This window comes from Scyliorhinus canicula, chromosome 4, assembly GCF_902713615.1.
Source record: "Scyliorhinus canicula chromosome 4, sScyCan1.1, whole genome shotgun sequence".
Taxonomy (NCBI): domain Eukaryota; kingdom Metazoa; phylum Chordata; class Chondrichthyes; order Carcharhiniformes; family Scyliorhinidae; genus Scyliorhinus; species Scyliorhinus canicula.
In genome coordinates this window covers 81,444,957-81,461,288 of record NC_052149.1, presented here as the reverse complement: position 1 = coordinate 81,461,288, position 16,332 = coordinate 81,444,957, and the positions used below count along the sequence as shown (strand labels likewise).

General features: G+C 49.8%; 1 protein-coding gene across 1 annotated transcript in view; it reads right to left on the bottom strand.

Annotated features, from left to right (window-relative positions):
* Positions 1–484: 484 nt before the first annotated feature.
* Positions 485–16,332, bottom strand: part of nmnat2 (nicotinamide nucleotide adenylyltransferase 2) — a 366,697-nt gene continuing 350,849 nt past the window's right edge. Inside the window, exons 7-9 of the mRNA XM_038793504.1 lie at positions 15,801–15,902; positions 12,933–13,000; positions 485–2,367 (exon numbers count right to left, since the gene is read on the bottom strand). Coding sequence (XP_038649432.1) covers positions 2,265–2,367; positions 12,933–13,000; positions 15,801–15,902 — 273 coding nt within the window. The 3' untranslated portion in view covers positions 485–2,264. The remainder of the gene's footprint in view (positions 2,368–12,932; positions 13,001–15,800; positions 15,903–16,332) is intronic.

Here is a 16,332-nt window from a genome sequence, read left to right as displayed (position 1 = left end):
CCAATGATCAGTGAAAACTACCTCAAAGTTCACAATTATACAGGGCCATGGTGAGGCCACATCTGTGTGTAGTTTTGGTCTCCTTTTCTGAGACAGGATGTTCTTGCAGCTTACCAGACTGATTCCAGGGATGGTGGGACTGTCATATAGAGAGAGATTGACTCAATTAGGATTGTTCTCGCTGGAGTTCAGAAGAATGAGTTGGGGGAGGGGGGGGGGGGGGTCTCATAGAGACGTATAAAATTCTAGCAGGACTAGACAGGGTAGATGCAGGGAAGATGTCACCAATCATGGGTGTGTCCAGAACCAGGGGTCACAGTCTGAGGATTCAGGGTAAACCATTTCAGACAGAATGAGGAGACATTTCTTCACACAAAGAGTGGTGAGCCTGTGGAATTCATTATCACAGGACGTAGTTGATGCTAAAGCATTGAATATATTCAAGAAGCGGCTAGATATAGCACTTGGGGCAAATGGCCCAAAGGCTATTGGGAGAAAGCAGGATTAGGCTGAGTTGGATGATCAGCCATGATCGTGATAGACGGCGGAGCAGGCTTGAAGGGCCAAAAGGCTTCCTCCTGCTCCTATCTACTATGTATCTATGTATCTTCTTTTCCCCTTGTACTTAGTTTCTTTTTAGCGAATATTCCTTTCATGAAATACAGAATTTCTTGGTTTAAGAGGCTAGTCACCAAGGCTGATCATCATTCTCTTAAGTTGGTCTTATCTAGATGAAAATTAAGCTGAACTAATGCTCAAAAATATTACTATCAAATTCAACTGACTTAGACCAAGTACAATTGCAACATTCGCAGTAGCACAGAATATGAATCTTAAAAATGGAAACTGAAATGCCTTAGGATATTCTTCCACAAAGAAGCTAAAAGGAAATGAACAGAAGTTTCCCAAGAGCAGGACTGTACAGAATAGTGAGAAAATAACAGCTTAGGTAGCAGTTGAAATACAATCATATTTTATAAAATTAGGGTGAATATACTATAAAGAGGGAAGAAAATCAGACACTGGGAGTAAAATGAATGCCAACTCTCAATGCAACGGAGGTCTTACGGGATAAACATTTTGCTGATTTGCATTATTTACTCAGTCTAGGGAATGCAGATGGAAGAATTTGGAGGCTGAGTCTCAACAACCTTAAAACAAAAGCAATACTGTGAGGGAATATCTTCTACCAAAAGGGACGTAGACTTCTCAGCTTCAACTCTTGACTTTTGAGGATCAATTTATTGCTCTTATTAAAATGGCAGATTGTTAAGTGTGCATCATCCTGTTTTCTAACCTTGTTGAGACTTCTGTGGCTGCAAAATAAGAACATCTACTTGCAAAAAAATGAATGATATTGTTCAATAATGCATTGTACAGTGGAGAACAGTCCGATTTATGCACACAATTTTGCTTTCTGCTGTTGCATTGAAACAATATGTGGTTTTAAAGTGGCTTGCTTCACTTCTGACAGCGTTTGAAGTTTCCATATGAAACCGCTGATGAAAAGCAGAGAAAAATATTACATTATTTTTAAATAGTGAAAAAAAATCTACTCATTTTTTCTCTTACTTCTATCTGTGCTATCGTGACGTGATTGGAGAGAAGGAGGCTAAATATGATATTCCCTCTCCAAACAGAACTTTGGTGCAAATAATCCCCCCCCCCCCCCCCCCCCCCCCAGCTACATCAAGATGTTCGTGGCTATTTTGGAAGCTATGCATTTTGTAAAATGTCAAGAATACCTGCAATACCATCAAATTCTTACTTGTTCCTGTTGGGAGAACAATGGACTTTGAGCTTATCACATTTATTAAAACACAGAGGCATTGAAGCAGTTCTATGAACTAAGCATGCTACTAACTGTAAATCTGGAATCGCTAGCCCGGAGCGGGCAGGCGACTTGGTTGAGTCAAAGTTGCAAGCAGCGCGGAGAGGTTAGGCATTTCCTACGAAAAAACGTACATGATTCTACTTCTAACTAAAAAAAAGGGAATTAATTATACTGACACTTGGTATTCTGTGGTAATATGAAGGTCAGCACAAGTGTCAGTTAGAGGACAGTACAGAGGAAGAGACACGAGTGGACAGCGAGAAGTTCTGTGCAGTTCATACAGTGCAGTCTGTCAGTACAGCTTCTGCTCTTGTAGTACAGTGGAAATGGCCGACACTAGAAGCTCTGTATATGTAAGCAGTAGAGCAGTAGTACAGTTTTACTGAGAGGGAAACTGTAAGCTGTTCTTTCTGGTCCTTGCTGGAGATTTTTATCCGGATGTCTTGATGTAGAGCTGATTCTGCAGGACGTAGTCAATAACGGGCTGGTTCAAATATTCTACCACATGGCCATCGCCATGTTGCAAAGCCAGTCTGTCAAAATGTAAATAGAAACGCTTAATCACAATTACATTAGTGCAACAAAATGATTTTATTTGCTTAATCTGTTCATCTACTTTACATTTTCTTTATCATCGTTTATGAATGTGGTAGTGGGAGCAGAGTAGAGGGAGATTAAATCCCTCTTAGCCATTTACTTGCCTTCTTTTCTATTTTAAGGATGTGACTCCCAGACACCAGGAGGTGACTGAGCTGTAAATCTGTGCCATTTTAAGATCCATCACTTGTATTAGAACATAGAACATACATTGCAGAAGGAGGCCATTTGGCGCATCGAGTCTCCACCGACCCACTTAAGCCCCCACTTCCACCCTATCCCCGTAATCCAATAACCCCTCCTAACCTTTTTTTGGACACTAAAGGCAATTTAGCATGGCCAATCCACCTAACCTGCACATCTTTGGACTGTGGGCGGAAACTGGAGCACCCGGAGGAAACCCACGCAAGACACGGGGAGAATGTGAAGACTCTGCACAGACAGTGACCCAGCGGGGAATCAAACCTGGGGCCCTGGTGCTGTGAAGCCACAGTGCTAGCCACTTGTGCGACCGTGCTGCCCACTAATTGTACTGTGATGTGCTGAAGGATGTTGTTCCAAAAGGTTTCTGCTCTCTCCAAACCTCTTCTCTACCAATGGCAAAAGGTTTATGTTCCTCTTCCCTCCATTTCTGGATGCAGGTCAGGTGTAACACATCTGATGCACGATCAATTGCACAAAGATGAGAGTTGAATACAACTGAGGCTTTATTACACTAAGATGTGTGGCCTCCTATAGCAGCTGGTAAAATGGCTGATGTACAGGGAGCACACATATTTATACTCTGCCTACTGGGCAGAGCCAGCAGGCAGGGACAACCCCCGTACCTGTAGTACAGGGCCTTACCATACATACCCTAATATATACAGCAGTGGTTACTACTACATTCACCCCCTGTTAAAATTAAGTCCGGCAGGGGTGGTGGAGAATTATATACAGCACAAGTTTAATATATCGAGAAAAAAAATGTTGAGTCCAGAACCAATTACAGGTTTAGCCGGTCCGGAGCCTTGATCTGACATTGGGAGCAACGCAGTGGTGGCGGCTATTCTGGCATCGGTCGGGTCCTTGGTGACTCCAAGAGCATGCCAAGATCCTCTTCATCCTCGGGCGTGGGCAGGGGGAGGACGGATGGTCCTGGGGAGTTGGTGCTGGGTGTGCCGGGGAGGGGAGGGTGGCGCCGGGCTGGGGGGGGGGGGGTGTGTGTGTGTGGAACCTGCTGGTGCCCGGTCCCTGAGAGAGACAGTATCTTGGCGGCTGTCAGGGTACGCTACGTAGGCATACAGGGGGTTGACGTGGAGTAACTGCACCCTTTCCACCAACGGGTCCGCCTTGTGGAGTCGTACGTGCTTAGAGGAATACGGGTCCTGGAGCTGCGAGCCAAGTCGGGAGGGACACCCCAGAGATGGGCTACCTGGGGAAGGCAAAGAGGCGTTCATGGGGTGTGTCATTAGACGCAGTGCATAGGAGCGACCGAATGGAGTGCAGTGCATAGAGAAGGACATCCTGCCAGCGGGAGGCCGGTAGATTTCTGGACCGTAGGGCCAGCAGGACGGCCCTCCAGACCGTCCTGTTCTCCCTCTCCGCCTGTCCGTTTCCCCGGGGGTTATAGCTGGTCGTCCTGCTCAAGGCGATACCCTTGTGGAGCAGGAACTGACGCAGCTCATCGCTCATGAATGAGGATCCCCTGTCACTGTGGATGTAGGCGGGGAAGCCGAACAGAGCGAAGATGGTGTTGAGGGCTTTGATGACGGTGGCAGACGTCATGTCGGGGCATGGGATGGCGAAGGGGAATCTGGAGTACTCATCGACCACACTGAGGAAATACGTGTTCCGGTCGGTGGAGGGGAGGGGCCCTTTGAAGTCCACTCTGAGGCGTTCAAAGGGGCGGGAGGCCTTCACCAGGCGCGCACGGTCCGGCTGGTAGAAGTGCGGTTTGCACTCCGCACAGACCTAGCAGTCTCTGGTGATGGCCCTGACTTCCTCGATGGAATAGGACAGATTGCGGGCCTTAATGAAGTGGTACAACCGTGTGACTCCTGGGTGACAAAGATTGTTGTGCAGAGTCCAGAGTCGGTCCACCTGTACGCTGGCACATGTACCTCGGGATAGGGCATCGGGGGGCTCGTTGAGCTTACCGGGGCGATACAAAATCTGGTAGTTGCAGGTGGAGAGCTCGATCCTCCACCTCAAGATTTTATCATTTTTGATCTTGCCCCGCTGTGTGTTGTTAAACATGAAGGCTACCGACCATTGGTCAGTGAGGAGAGTGAAAACTCCTGCCGGCCAGGTAATGCCTCCAATGCCGCACAGCTTCAACGATGACATGGGCCTCTTTATCGACGGATAAGTGAATTTCGGAGGCATAGACGGTTCGTGAAAAGAATGCCACGGGCCTGCCTACCTGGTTGAGGGTGGTGGCTAGAGCGACGTCTGATGCGTCGCTCTCCACATGAAAGGGTAACGTCTCGTCGACTGCGTGCATCGCGGCCTTGGCGATGTTGGCCCTAATACGGTTGAACGCCTGTTGAGCCTCGGCCGTCTGAGGGAAAAGGGTGGGCTGGTTGAGTGGGCGGGCCTTGCCTGCATAATTTGGAACCCACTGGGCGTAGTAAGAAAAGAACCCCAGGCAGCATTTGAGGGCCATGGGGCAGTGGGGAAGGGGGAGTTCCATGAGGGGCGCATGCGGTCGGGTCGGGCCCCAGAACTATGTTCTGGACCACATAGCCGAGGATGGCTAAGCGGTTCGTGCTGAATATGCACTTCTCCTTGTTATAAGCGATGTTTAGGAGAATGGCAGTGCGGAGAACGTTGGCGTCATGGTCCTGCTCTTCGTGACCACAGATGGTGACAGTGTTTAGGTACGGGAAAGTGGCCCGCATCCCGTACCGGTTGACCATTCGGTCCATCTCCCTTTGGAAGGCCGAGACCCCATTGGTGACGCTGAAGGGAACCCTAAGAAAGTGGTAGAGGCAGCCATCTGCCTCGAAGGCAGTGTATGGGCGGTCCGCCTTACGGATGGGGAGCTGGTGGTAGGTGGATTGTAGGTCTACAGTTGAGAAGACCCGGTACTGTGCAATCTGATTGACCATATCAGATATGCGTGGGAGGGGGTACGCGTTGAGCTGCGTGTACCGATTGATGGGCTGGCTGTAGTCCACGACCATTCTGTGTTTCTCCCCCGTTTTCACCACTACCACTTGGGCTCTCCAGGGGCTGTTGCTGGCCTCGATGATGCCTTCCCGAAGCAGCCGCTAGACGTCGGACCTGATAATGTCCTGCCCTGGGTGCTGTACCGTCTACTCCTGGTGGCGACGGGTTTTCAATCCGGGGTTAGGTTTGCGAATAGGGAAGGTGGGTCGACCTTTAGGGTTGCGAGGCCGCACACATTAAGGGGTGGTAGGGACCCACCGAATTTCAATGTTAGGCTCTGGAGGTTGCACTGGAAGTCCAGGCCGAGTAGCAGGGCAGCGCAGAGGTTGTGGAGGACGTAGAGGTGGAAGCCGCTGAACTCTACGCCCTGGATAGTGAGAGTGGCTATGCAGTACCCCCGGACTGCCACCGAGTGGGACCCGGAGGCCAGGGAGATTCTTTGATTGGTAGGGTGTACCGCGAAGGAGCAGCGCCTTACCGTATCGGGATGTATGAAGCTCTCTGTGTTCCCGGAGTCCAGCAGGCAGGAGATCTCATGCCCATCGATCTTCACGCTTGAGGAGGCGGTTGCTTGATTGTGTGGGCGAGACTGGTCAATCGTGACCGAGGCGAGGCGCGGCTGGTCGTCGTTGATGCCAGACAATGGGATGCCCGGGGGGCACAGGTCCTGGAACGATGGTGGCGCCCACGTGCTGTGGGGGAGACAAGATGGCGGCGCCTGACGATCCTGAGGAGGACAAGATGGCGGTGCCCAGGGGCCGCACATGGCGGGGGTTGAACAAGATGGCGGCACCCATGGGCCGCACGTGGCCTGGGGAGGGGAAGATGGCGGTGCCCACAGGCCGTGCGTGGTCCACGGGGGGAAGATGGCGGCGCCCACTGGCCGTGCGTGGTCCGCGGGAGGGAAGATGTTGGCACCCCCTGTCTGTACGCAGGGGAGGGGGATCGGAGTGATAGCGGTGACTGAGCGAGCCTGGCACACCACAACAAAGTGTCCCTTTTTGCCACAGGCCTTGCAAAGGGCACTCCGGGCCAGGCAGTGTTGGCGGGGGTGTTTTGGCTGCCCACAGAAGTAACATCTGGGGCCCCCGGGGTTGGCGCGTGGCACAGGCGTAGGGTTGGCTGAGTGGGGTCCCCGATGGAGCGGCCATCTGCAGGGCCCATGATGCGTCGGAGGGGTGGGCCACGCCGCTGGGGGTGTAGGCCTGGATATTGCGCGAGGCGACCGTCATCGATAGCGCCAGCTTTTTGGTTGCCGCGAGGTCGAGCGTGGCCCCCTCTAAAAGTCGCCGGCGGATGTGATCTGGCACAATCCCCCTAACGAAAGCACCCCGTATGAGTAAATTCAAGTGTTCCATGGCTGTGACGGCCTGACAGTCACAGTCTCTGAACAGGGGAATTAGGGCACGCCAGAAATCTTTTATTGACTCACCAGGGAGTTGACTATGAGTTGAGAGAATGTGCCTGGCCTAAAGAGTGTTAGTCCGCTGTGCGTAATTCTCCTTCAGTAGCGCCAGGGCTTCATCGTAGGTCGGCACGTCCAGGATAAGCGGAAAAACGCTGGAGTTCAGCTACGTGTAGAGGATCTGGATCTTCTGAGCTTCCGGAATTGGGTCTGGTACAGACCTGATGTAAGCTTCAAAACAAGCTAGCCAGTGTTCAAAGTCCTTTCTGGTGTTGCTTGATTGCGGATCCAGCTGCAGGCGATCCGGCTTGATGCGGAGGTCCATCTTCTGAAAACTTTAGTGTAATAAATTGATGCATGATCAATTGCACAAAGACGAGAGTTGAATACAACTGAGGCTTTATTACACTAAGATGTGTGGCCTCCTACAGCAGCTGACGAAATGGCTGCTGTACGGGGAGCACACATATTTATACTCCACCTACTGGGAGGAGCCAGCAGGCAGGGACTAGCCCCATACCTGTAGTACTGGGCTTTACCATACATACCTTAATATATACAGCAGTGGTTACTACCACAACATCTGAATTCTGCTTTGCCTGACATGACCTGATCCCGTCTGAACTTCCAATTCAATAGAGCTAGCGAGGCTCTACCTCACCTGTATTTAGGGATGGAATTCGGACTACTATTGTAGGCCTGAGAAGCTGTAACAGTGGCAATGACCAATGGCTGGGGGTGGGGTTAAGGGAGGGGGTGCTTCAGATGCTGTATAAGGCAAAATGTTGTCCACCCTTTATGGGTTCGACCTTCTATTTTCCTGCCCTTTTTAGATTGAGCAATCCGAAAGCAGGTGGAACCAGGGCCTAAGATCTTTGAACTTGGGCATGAAACCAATCACACTGACAAATGAGTAAAGTCAAGATAATGCATCTTGCCCCCCCCCGTGGACTTTTAACTGATCACATTTCAACCCTGGGGTTGTGTTCCAGCTTCAATAGAAAACAATTATGAAGTCCTCCTTACAGGATGGTTTTTGACTTTTTGTGACACTGAAAAATGGGTGAAAATGAATGGTCAGCCCCTTTCATAACTTTTAATTGAGGCCCAGGAAAAAGTCAAATTATACCCCAATCACCTGAAAAATTCTCTTCAATGACGGAGTTAAACTTAAAACCCTTCAGATTGCAATACTATGGAACTGCTTTCTTTGAAATACACCAGTAAATATATTATTGCCTTTGAAATTAACCCAAGCTTGGTATCCACCATAAAAGACTATTACAGAGTTAAGTTGAGAGCTATTTATGAACCCGCTTTATGAAAAACCGGTGGCGGGATTCTCTGTCGGCTGGTGCCGAAATCGGTAAACACGATTGAGCAGAGAATTGGTTCCGACGCCAAAATCGGAACGGGCACCAATTTGATGCCAAATCGCAATCCTCCATCACCTCGACAGTGGCGTCAATGCATTCCAGAATGCATGCACAGAGATTGTTGCTCGCAAATCATTAGTGGGCCGGTCCCGGTATTCTCTGTGGTCTCCGCGTTTCTCCGATGGGCCTAATTCACGACGGCAAGGTTCACTTGTGCTTTTAAAAATTGTGAAACCAGCATCGTGGCTGATGAGGATGAGAGAGCGGAGGGAGGACACAGAGAGGCGCAACTGTGGACTGCACACTGGCTGGACTGGGGGGGGGGGGGGGGCTTCCAGGGCTGTGGTGTGGGAGGGTGATGGGGGAATGGGCCGTGTGGCCGGGGCGACCCCCCATACGACTGGGATGGTGCCCAGACATGAACCACCATTATGGTGGCCTGCAAAGCAGCCATCTTGCTGCGCACTCCACTGACCACCCACCTTGGCCCCTGGTTCTGCAGAGTAACACTGGCCATTTAGGTATCCCACCCTCCACCATAACGGCCACAGTAGCCCCTATGGGGGCATCAGGTGGGGGCCGTGGAGCATACCGCTGGCAAGGGCAGTGCCAGCCAAGGTACCTTTGGCAGCAGGGCTAGAGTCCCGATGGTGCCGGGCACCTGCTGGTCACCCAGCCCTGTGGGATGCCCTGCGGCTGTACAAGCAGGCGCTGCTCGAGGAGGAAGCTGCAGCAGTGAAGAGTGCAGCTTCCTCGAGGAGGGTGTGCAAAGGAGGCGTTGCATGAGGTCTCGTGTGTACCGGCAGTGTCTGTCATTCGAGGATGTGCCGGACCGGACATGCCGTCGAAGACTCTGGCTGAGCAGGGTGACAGTGCGATATATCTGATAGATCATGGTGCACCTCGCACCATGGGGGAATGGGGGAGGACACAGGGTCCTTCCAGGTGCCGAGTGGGGACCTATACTAGACCTCACAGAGCTTGGTGCACATGTGCATCCATGCCGTCACGGAGGTTCTATATGCCCAGTCGGCACAGTATATCCATTTCAGTGGGATTCGCCATCATCAATGGGATACCCCGGGTGCAGGGGGTGATCGATGGGATGCACATCCCCCTACGAGCACTTGCAGATGACAAACCGAAAGGGGTTTGAATGTGCAATCTATGAATGTGCAGCTGATACGTGACCACCAAATGCGCATCATGCACGTCTGCACTCCATATGCACAACGTCAACAACCTGGCACACTCCATGATTCCTGACATGTTTGAGATGCAAACCCGGCTGTACTAGGGGCACAGTGTTACCTACTCACCCTGACCGCCGAGGGTCGTGCAGTTTTTTTACGACACTGCAGTCCGATCCGGATGGTGTTACTTGTGGCACTGATAGCCTCTGCCACCTGTGCCCAGGCATGATGAATGGCGGCTGTCACAATATACATCCATGTATATGATGGAGTGCAGACAGGCAGTGATTGGTACCAGGTCTGGATGTTGAGAATTGACGGACTCACCTTGAGGTAATTTTCCTTGACCAGCGATCAGCCATCCAATAACATGGACAGCGTCCGCCCTCCTCCGGGCTGCAGCGCATGCGCGCCATGACCGAGGGGACGGCGAGACCGACAACCAGCCTGCGCAGGTACGTACGTCATTCGACCGCACTGCGCATGCGCGTTGGCGCACGGATCGTGCTGACGTCGGCGTCATGACGTGTCTGAATTGTGGCTCCACCCATTTAAAGCGGCACTGTCCGGCAAAACCACGACGCTGTCTCCAGTGTGGCAAGCTTGGCCACTACGTAGCCCTTTGCAGATCTGCTCCACCGCCCAGCATCCAGCGATCCCAGCCACGGCGCACAAGCGTCCGTTCGGTACAGCAGGCAGTGACAGACTCCGACCCCGACAGCCCACCAGATCCTGATGCCGAGTGCCTCAAATCCCCATTCCGGGTGGGCATCATTACTCAGCATGCGCTGCCTCTCTCAACGATGGTGAAACACCTCCCAATCCTGACCGTTGATCCGGACGACGAGTGGTGTGCCATCCTTACTGTTAACAAGGCTCGCATCCGTTTCAAGCTGGACACCGGCGCTTCAGCGAACCTCATTTCAAAATCTGACCTCGACACCATCAGACCAAGCATTCTTCCACCGGCCTGCCAGCTCCTCGACTACAATGGCAATGCCATTGCTGCCAGTGGCTCATGCCAGCTTGGGGTATCCAATAGGTCATTGAAAGCGACGCTGCGATTTGAGATTGTAGGACCTTACAGAGCTTCCCTGCTCGGTGCTCGGGACTGCAAACTTCCGAACCTGGTACAACGAGTCCACACCATGTCATCCTCACAGGCGGCGGCCTTACCTGATGAAAACTTCCAGGCTCAAATTGATGACATCATAGCGCAATACTATAGCGTGTTCGAAGGTATGGGCAAACTCCCATACCGATACAAAATCCTGCTGAAGCCAAACGCCACCCCTGTGGTTCACGCACCGCGTCGGGTGCCGGCACCCCTCAAGGACCACCTCAAGCAGCAGCTGCAAGACCTCAAGGACCAGGGCGTCATGTCAAAGGTCACGGAACCCACGGACTGGATTAGCTCCATGGTTTGTGTTAAGAAGCCGTCAGGGGAGCTTTGAATCTGTATCGACCCCAAAGATTTAAACCGCAACATCATGAGGGAACATTATCCAATACCAAAACGAGAAGAGTTAACCAGCGAGATGACTCATGCCAAGTTCTTCATGAAGCTGGACACCTCCAAGGGGTTCTGGCAAATACAGCTGGATGCGTCCAGTCCCAAGCTGTGCACATTCAATACCCCATTCGGTTGCTACTGCTACAACCGAATGCCCTTTGGCATCATCTCTGCCTCAGAGGTATATCACTGCATAATGGAGCAAGTGATGGTGGGCATCGAGGGGGTGCGAGTGTACGTCGACGATGTCATAATCTGGTCCACAACTCCTCAAGAACACACCGATTGCCTCAAGCGGGTGTTCCACAGGATCTACGAGCATGGCCTCCGAGTCAACGGAGCCAAATGCTTATTCGGTCAACCAGAATTCGTCAGCCGCCACAGAGACTAAATTTATAGACTGAATGTTGCATAACCTTGTTATCTCATCGTTCTGACATCTGTACATATCGTTTTTTTTACTGCTTTATCTGCCCTATATCTGCACTAGCGACACCTTCCCAAGTACATAAGTTAGCATATTCTGTATATAGTCAAGTACATATACACGTCTTCACGCACATGCATCTCAATATTTATTACCCGAACACACTTTTTTTTTTAAAGTGGGGGGGGGGGGGGGGGGGGGGGGGGGGGATGTCAATATACATCCATGTATATGATGGAGTGCAGACGGGCAGTGATTGACACACAGGATGACCAGTGAGCACACGGGACGCAGCGGCCAATCACCAGACAGGACACGACCACTATAAAGCCAGAGGGTACCAGTTTTCCCGCTCTCTTGGGATCCAGCCTCTGAGACAGTCAGAGCCCGTGAGCAACAACTAGAACGTACACCATGTGGTAGTCAGTTAGTCTGGTCAGGTTAGCCTCAGGTCTCCAGTCAAGTCAGCATAGTGTCAACCCACAGTTAAGCATGTATTATAGTTAGATGTTCAATAAAATCGTGTTGCATCTCATCAAGTGTTGGAAGCCTGTCTCTCTCTCTACACTGCATCAAACGCAGTCCACATAGACCCAGCTTACCCAACACATCAGCGGCGGCTAGGCTGGGGTACAGGGTGGCCCTCCTCTCCTCCACCATGTCTAGGAGGGTCTCCAGCTCGGCGTCCGTGAAATCGGGTGCCGCTCTCCTCGCTGCCATCTTGTTGGCTGGAAAGGTGTGTGTGGGATGTGCAGTTTGTCAGCCTCCTGAGTGTCATTCGCGAATCTGGCAAATCCCACACCATTTCTCATTGGAATCGATTGTGTAGCATGTGGCGCCGGTGCTAGCCACTTAACAGTTGCTGAATCAGTCCAGGTACAAAGCCAGTTTTGCTGTCATGGAAATGCATGGATCCTGTCCCGGCATCAGCACTTAGTCTCAGGAACGGAGAATCCGGCCCAGGTTTTTTTTGCAGTGAGCCAGTTGGCATGCAGTGCAGTGAATTAGGACCCTGGTGTAATGTGAATGAAGGTGCAAGATGTCAGCTTGTAGCCACAGCCCTCCCATTCCAGGCTATTGATTTCTGTTTGAAGGGTGGTATTCAGTCACTGGCTCCCTTTTCTGGTTTGAAAGCTGATTGACTGCTGGGTAGTAGGTGTAACATAATTTAGCTTCATTCTGCCCTCATCCAGTACCCACACTTCTGGCTAGCAATCAGGAAGGAATGTGTGGGTGATTTTCACCTCCCTTACCCAGAGACACCAAAGTGTCCTTGGCATAACCCCAGCCACAAGCTAACTCATTCTGAGAATAGTTTCCGAGATCTTATTACTTTGTACAGTTCAGTGACTAAGTGAATCAACTATCAGCAGGCGTTGTATTTTGAATAAAAGTAGTCAGTTGCTATCCAGACGTAAAAAGGAGATTACATACCTACTCTTGGTAGAACTCACAACAGACATGGGATGATTAGTGTCATCCTTTACAGCAAGGATGTTATCCTGTTCAAGGAAAAAAATTATTTGCCTTAGATACATACACACATTAAATACAAGCAATTTACTAATCCACACAACTGCTCAAGAATTTATTTATTTATTTATTTTAAAAATAAATTTAGATTACCCAATTATTTTTTCCAATTAAGGGGCAATTTAGTGTGTCCAATCCACCTACTCTGCACATTTTTGGGTTGTGGGGGCGAAACCCACGCAGACACGGGGAGAATGTGCATACTCCACACAGACAGTGACCCAGAGCCGGGATCGAACCTGGGACCTCAGCGCCGTGAGGCGGTTGTGCTAACCACTAGGCCACCGTGCTGCCCCTGCCCAAGAATTTATGACTGTTATTATTGCGATAGTTGTTGCTGTAACACAAAGATATGATAGGTTTGTTTGATTTGATACGGTTAAAGCACATGCCCTTACAACTCCAGGACGAGGATTTCATCCATCTTGCAAACTTCTGCTACATCCCTAAAGACTTTAAAAGAACTTTCATTCTCAATTCAATTCCAGCCAAGAGCAACTCAATAACATAAAGCTTATACCTTGACCAAAGAGCACCATTCTTCTTAAGAAAGGGGATAATGATGGTCGATCAGAGAATGAAAGTGTCCTGTGGTGGGTGCTGTTCTGAGGCTTTTGGTTATAGTATGTCAGTAGGGGGAGTTCATAATATATCAGAACACAATGTGCATGATTCAGGATAATGCCTGGCGCTGATCCGGACAAGCTGGGTGAATAGCGAGTGAGGGCAAAAATCAAGATTCGCTGGGCGGGAACCATTTTGCGATTCACCCGGCCTGCTCCCGATGGTGAGTTCTGGATCGCGCCCAAAAATGGGGATAATATTATTAACCGACATTTGCATTCATTTCAATCTCATTAACGAGATTGAAGTAAAATGCAGAGGCCTCCCGTGAATTACCCGACTCCCCAGCAGGCTTCATTTGGTACTCTTTTTCAAAAATGTGAAGCTGGTGCAATGGCTACTGAGGGGAAGTGAGGATGTGTGTAGCCATTTCCATTTTCTGGCATGCAGCTCAAGGGCATCGGAGCTGTTGGTCGAGTGCTTGGGGGTGTAGGGGACCCTTCAGAAGGTTGGGCTTAATCGGGAGGCTGAAGCGTTTCAGGTTGGGGGTCGCCCCTAGGCCGGGGGGGAGGGGGGGGGGGGTTCAATGCATTTCCATCCTTCCTTCAATAAAGGTGGCCAATACCGTACACAGGACTCCAGATGTGGTCTCACCAATTCCCTGTATAACTGTAGTGCAACCACTCTACGTTTGTATTCAATTCCCCTGACAATAAATGGTAAAGTTCCATTAGCTTTCCTAACTACTTGCTGTACCTGCATGCTAACCTTGTGCAATTCATGCTCCAGAGCAACTAAAGCCCTCTGGATTCAGAGCTCTGCAATCTCCCACCATTTAAATAATGTGCTTTTTTTATTTTTCCTATCAGAATGGACAATTTCACATTTTCCCACAATGTACTCCGTTTGTCAGATCTTTGCCCAGTGATGTAACCTAACCACAGCACATAGAGCTTAGTCTAGTCTAATCACCTGAAACACTATGGGCTGGATTATCCGCTGGCGGGATTTTCCGTTGCGCCGGCAGCGCACCCATGTCTAGGGATTTCCCGACAGCGTGGGGCTGAATGGGAAACATCATTGGGCGGCTGACGGGACAGAGAATCCCGCCGTATGTTCTATGCACAAGAGGCTCACATGGTAACCTTGACATGACAGATATGAAAAGACGCACTAGTGTATCCAGGCTATTTCATACAGTCATGATGCCTTGTGGTACATATCTGAGTTTTGTCTTTCAGACACCTTGGTAAAATTGATGAGAGAATGGACCTTGCTAAAAGTTGTCTTTAGCTGCACAATGTTATGACAAATAATAGAATAATAAAAATAACACTTTTGGCAAACTTTATGGACTGAATTTTCCGTTCGGCCACTGGCAGGATTGTGTATGGTGCAGGGATGGGGGAAGCAGAAAATTCCCAGCTGACCTTCCCATTGCCTTAACCAACTTGTCTGCAATTTTATGGTGGGATAGGCAGGGCTCGCTTGGCCTTTCCCCAATTGAGGCCCTTAAGAAGGCAAATAACAAGAGCTGTTTCCCATGCAGCCTCACGTTTTCAGGCTGCCAGAAGGAGTTGAAGAGGAGGGGGCAAGCCCAAAAGTCACCCTGCTCAGGCCTGGTTCAACAGCTTCCTTTTTACATTGGGCACCACTCCCCTCACAAGTTCTGTCCTTCAAGGGTGCTCTCTCTGCAATACCTCTCCTCACCCCACCCTCAGCCTCCCTTCCCTCCCTGCTGTGATATCACCTGCACTTACCTCGTCCTGGACTCTGGGACTATTTATAGTCCCAGTCCTGGCCACTGTGCCCCTGGCGATACTGGGACTACCGAGCTGCCGGCCACTCATTGCCCAGCAGCTCTCTGAGGCAGGTCTTCTCCCGAGTGAGGGGCAGGCGCCCCTTCTCCCGCAAGGTGGGAAACCCTTACAATCTAAAAAAATCTTTCCCTACATTTCTCAGGAAGCAAACAGAATATATCGGTCTATGGTTCGGGATCATCTAGGCCTGAGTTATTGTCAGTTCTTAGTTGCATTATTCATATCAAAAAGTATGGTTTTCTAATTTCAATTGTATGAATATTGTTAACAAGACTGCAAACTATATCCTGACACTTTGCAATGAAATATTTTCAAAAAAATTCCAAAAAGGTCAAGTTAATGATTTTAGGTGAAAATGTCTCCAAGTAAAATGCTGATTACTGACCTTGTACTTGCGAAGCAATGAGGACTGATTCATGATCCGGTCTGTGTCAACTCTTTCACGAGGAACAACCACTATGCCAAAATCACCCACTATTACCTCCATCTGGGAAAAGATATTTCAAAGTACAATTGTGGTTATAATGATTTACCGGGAGCAGCAGGCTCATTACTAACAGATGGCAGTTTTTGGATAGAAGTAAGCAGCCCTGATGTCCAAAATGATTCAAAACTCACTCTTCCTTTTCCTGATTTGTCTGCCACTTAGAGAACCAGTTAAAATGAAGAACCACATCGCTTGTACCAGCTTTAAATAAACTCAGTGATTGCAAGTGATTATGATAGAGAGTCACCCATGGAGAACCAATGCTCCACATCATTATCCTGCAGGTTGGAATTTTTAGGGATTTTTATTTATTTGGGTGTGATCATCATGGTTTTATTCCGGAATAGATTTTTCCAGCACAAATTGCCCAAACCTATCCTGCATCTTTACATGTAACCATTACCCCTTTATAAATACTTTGAACACACAG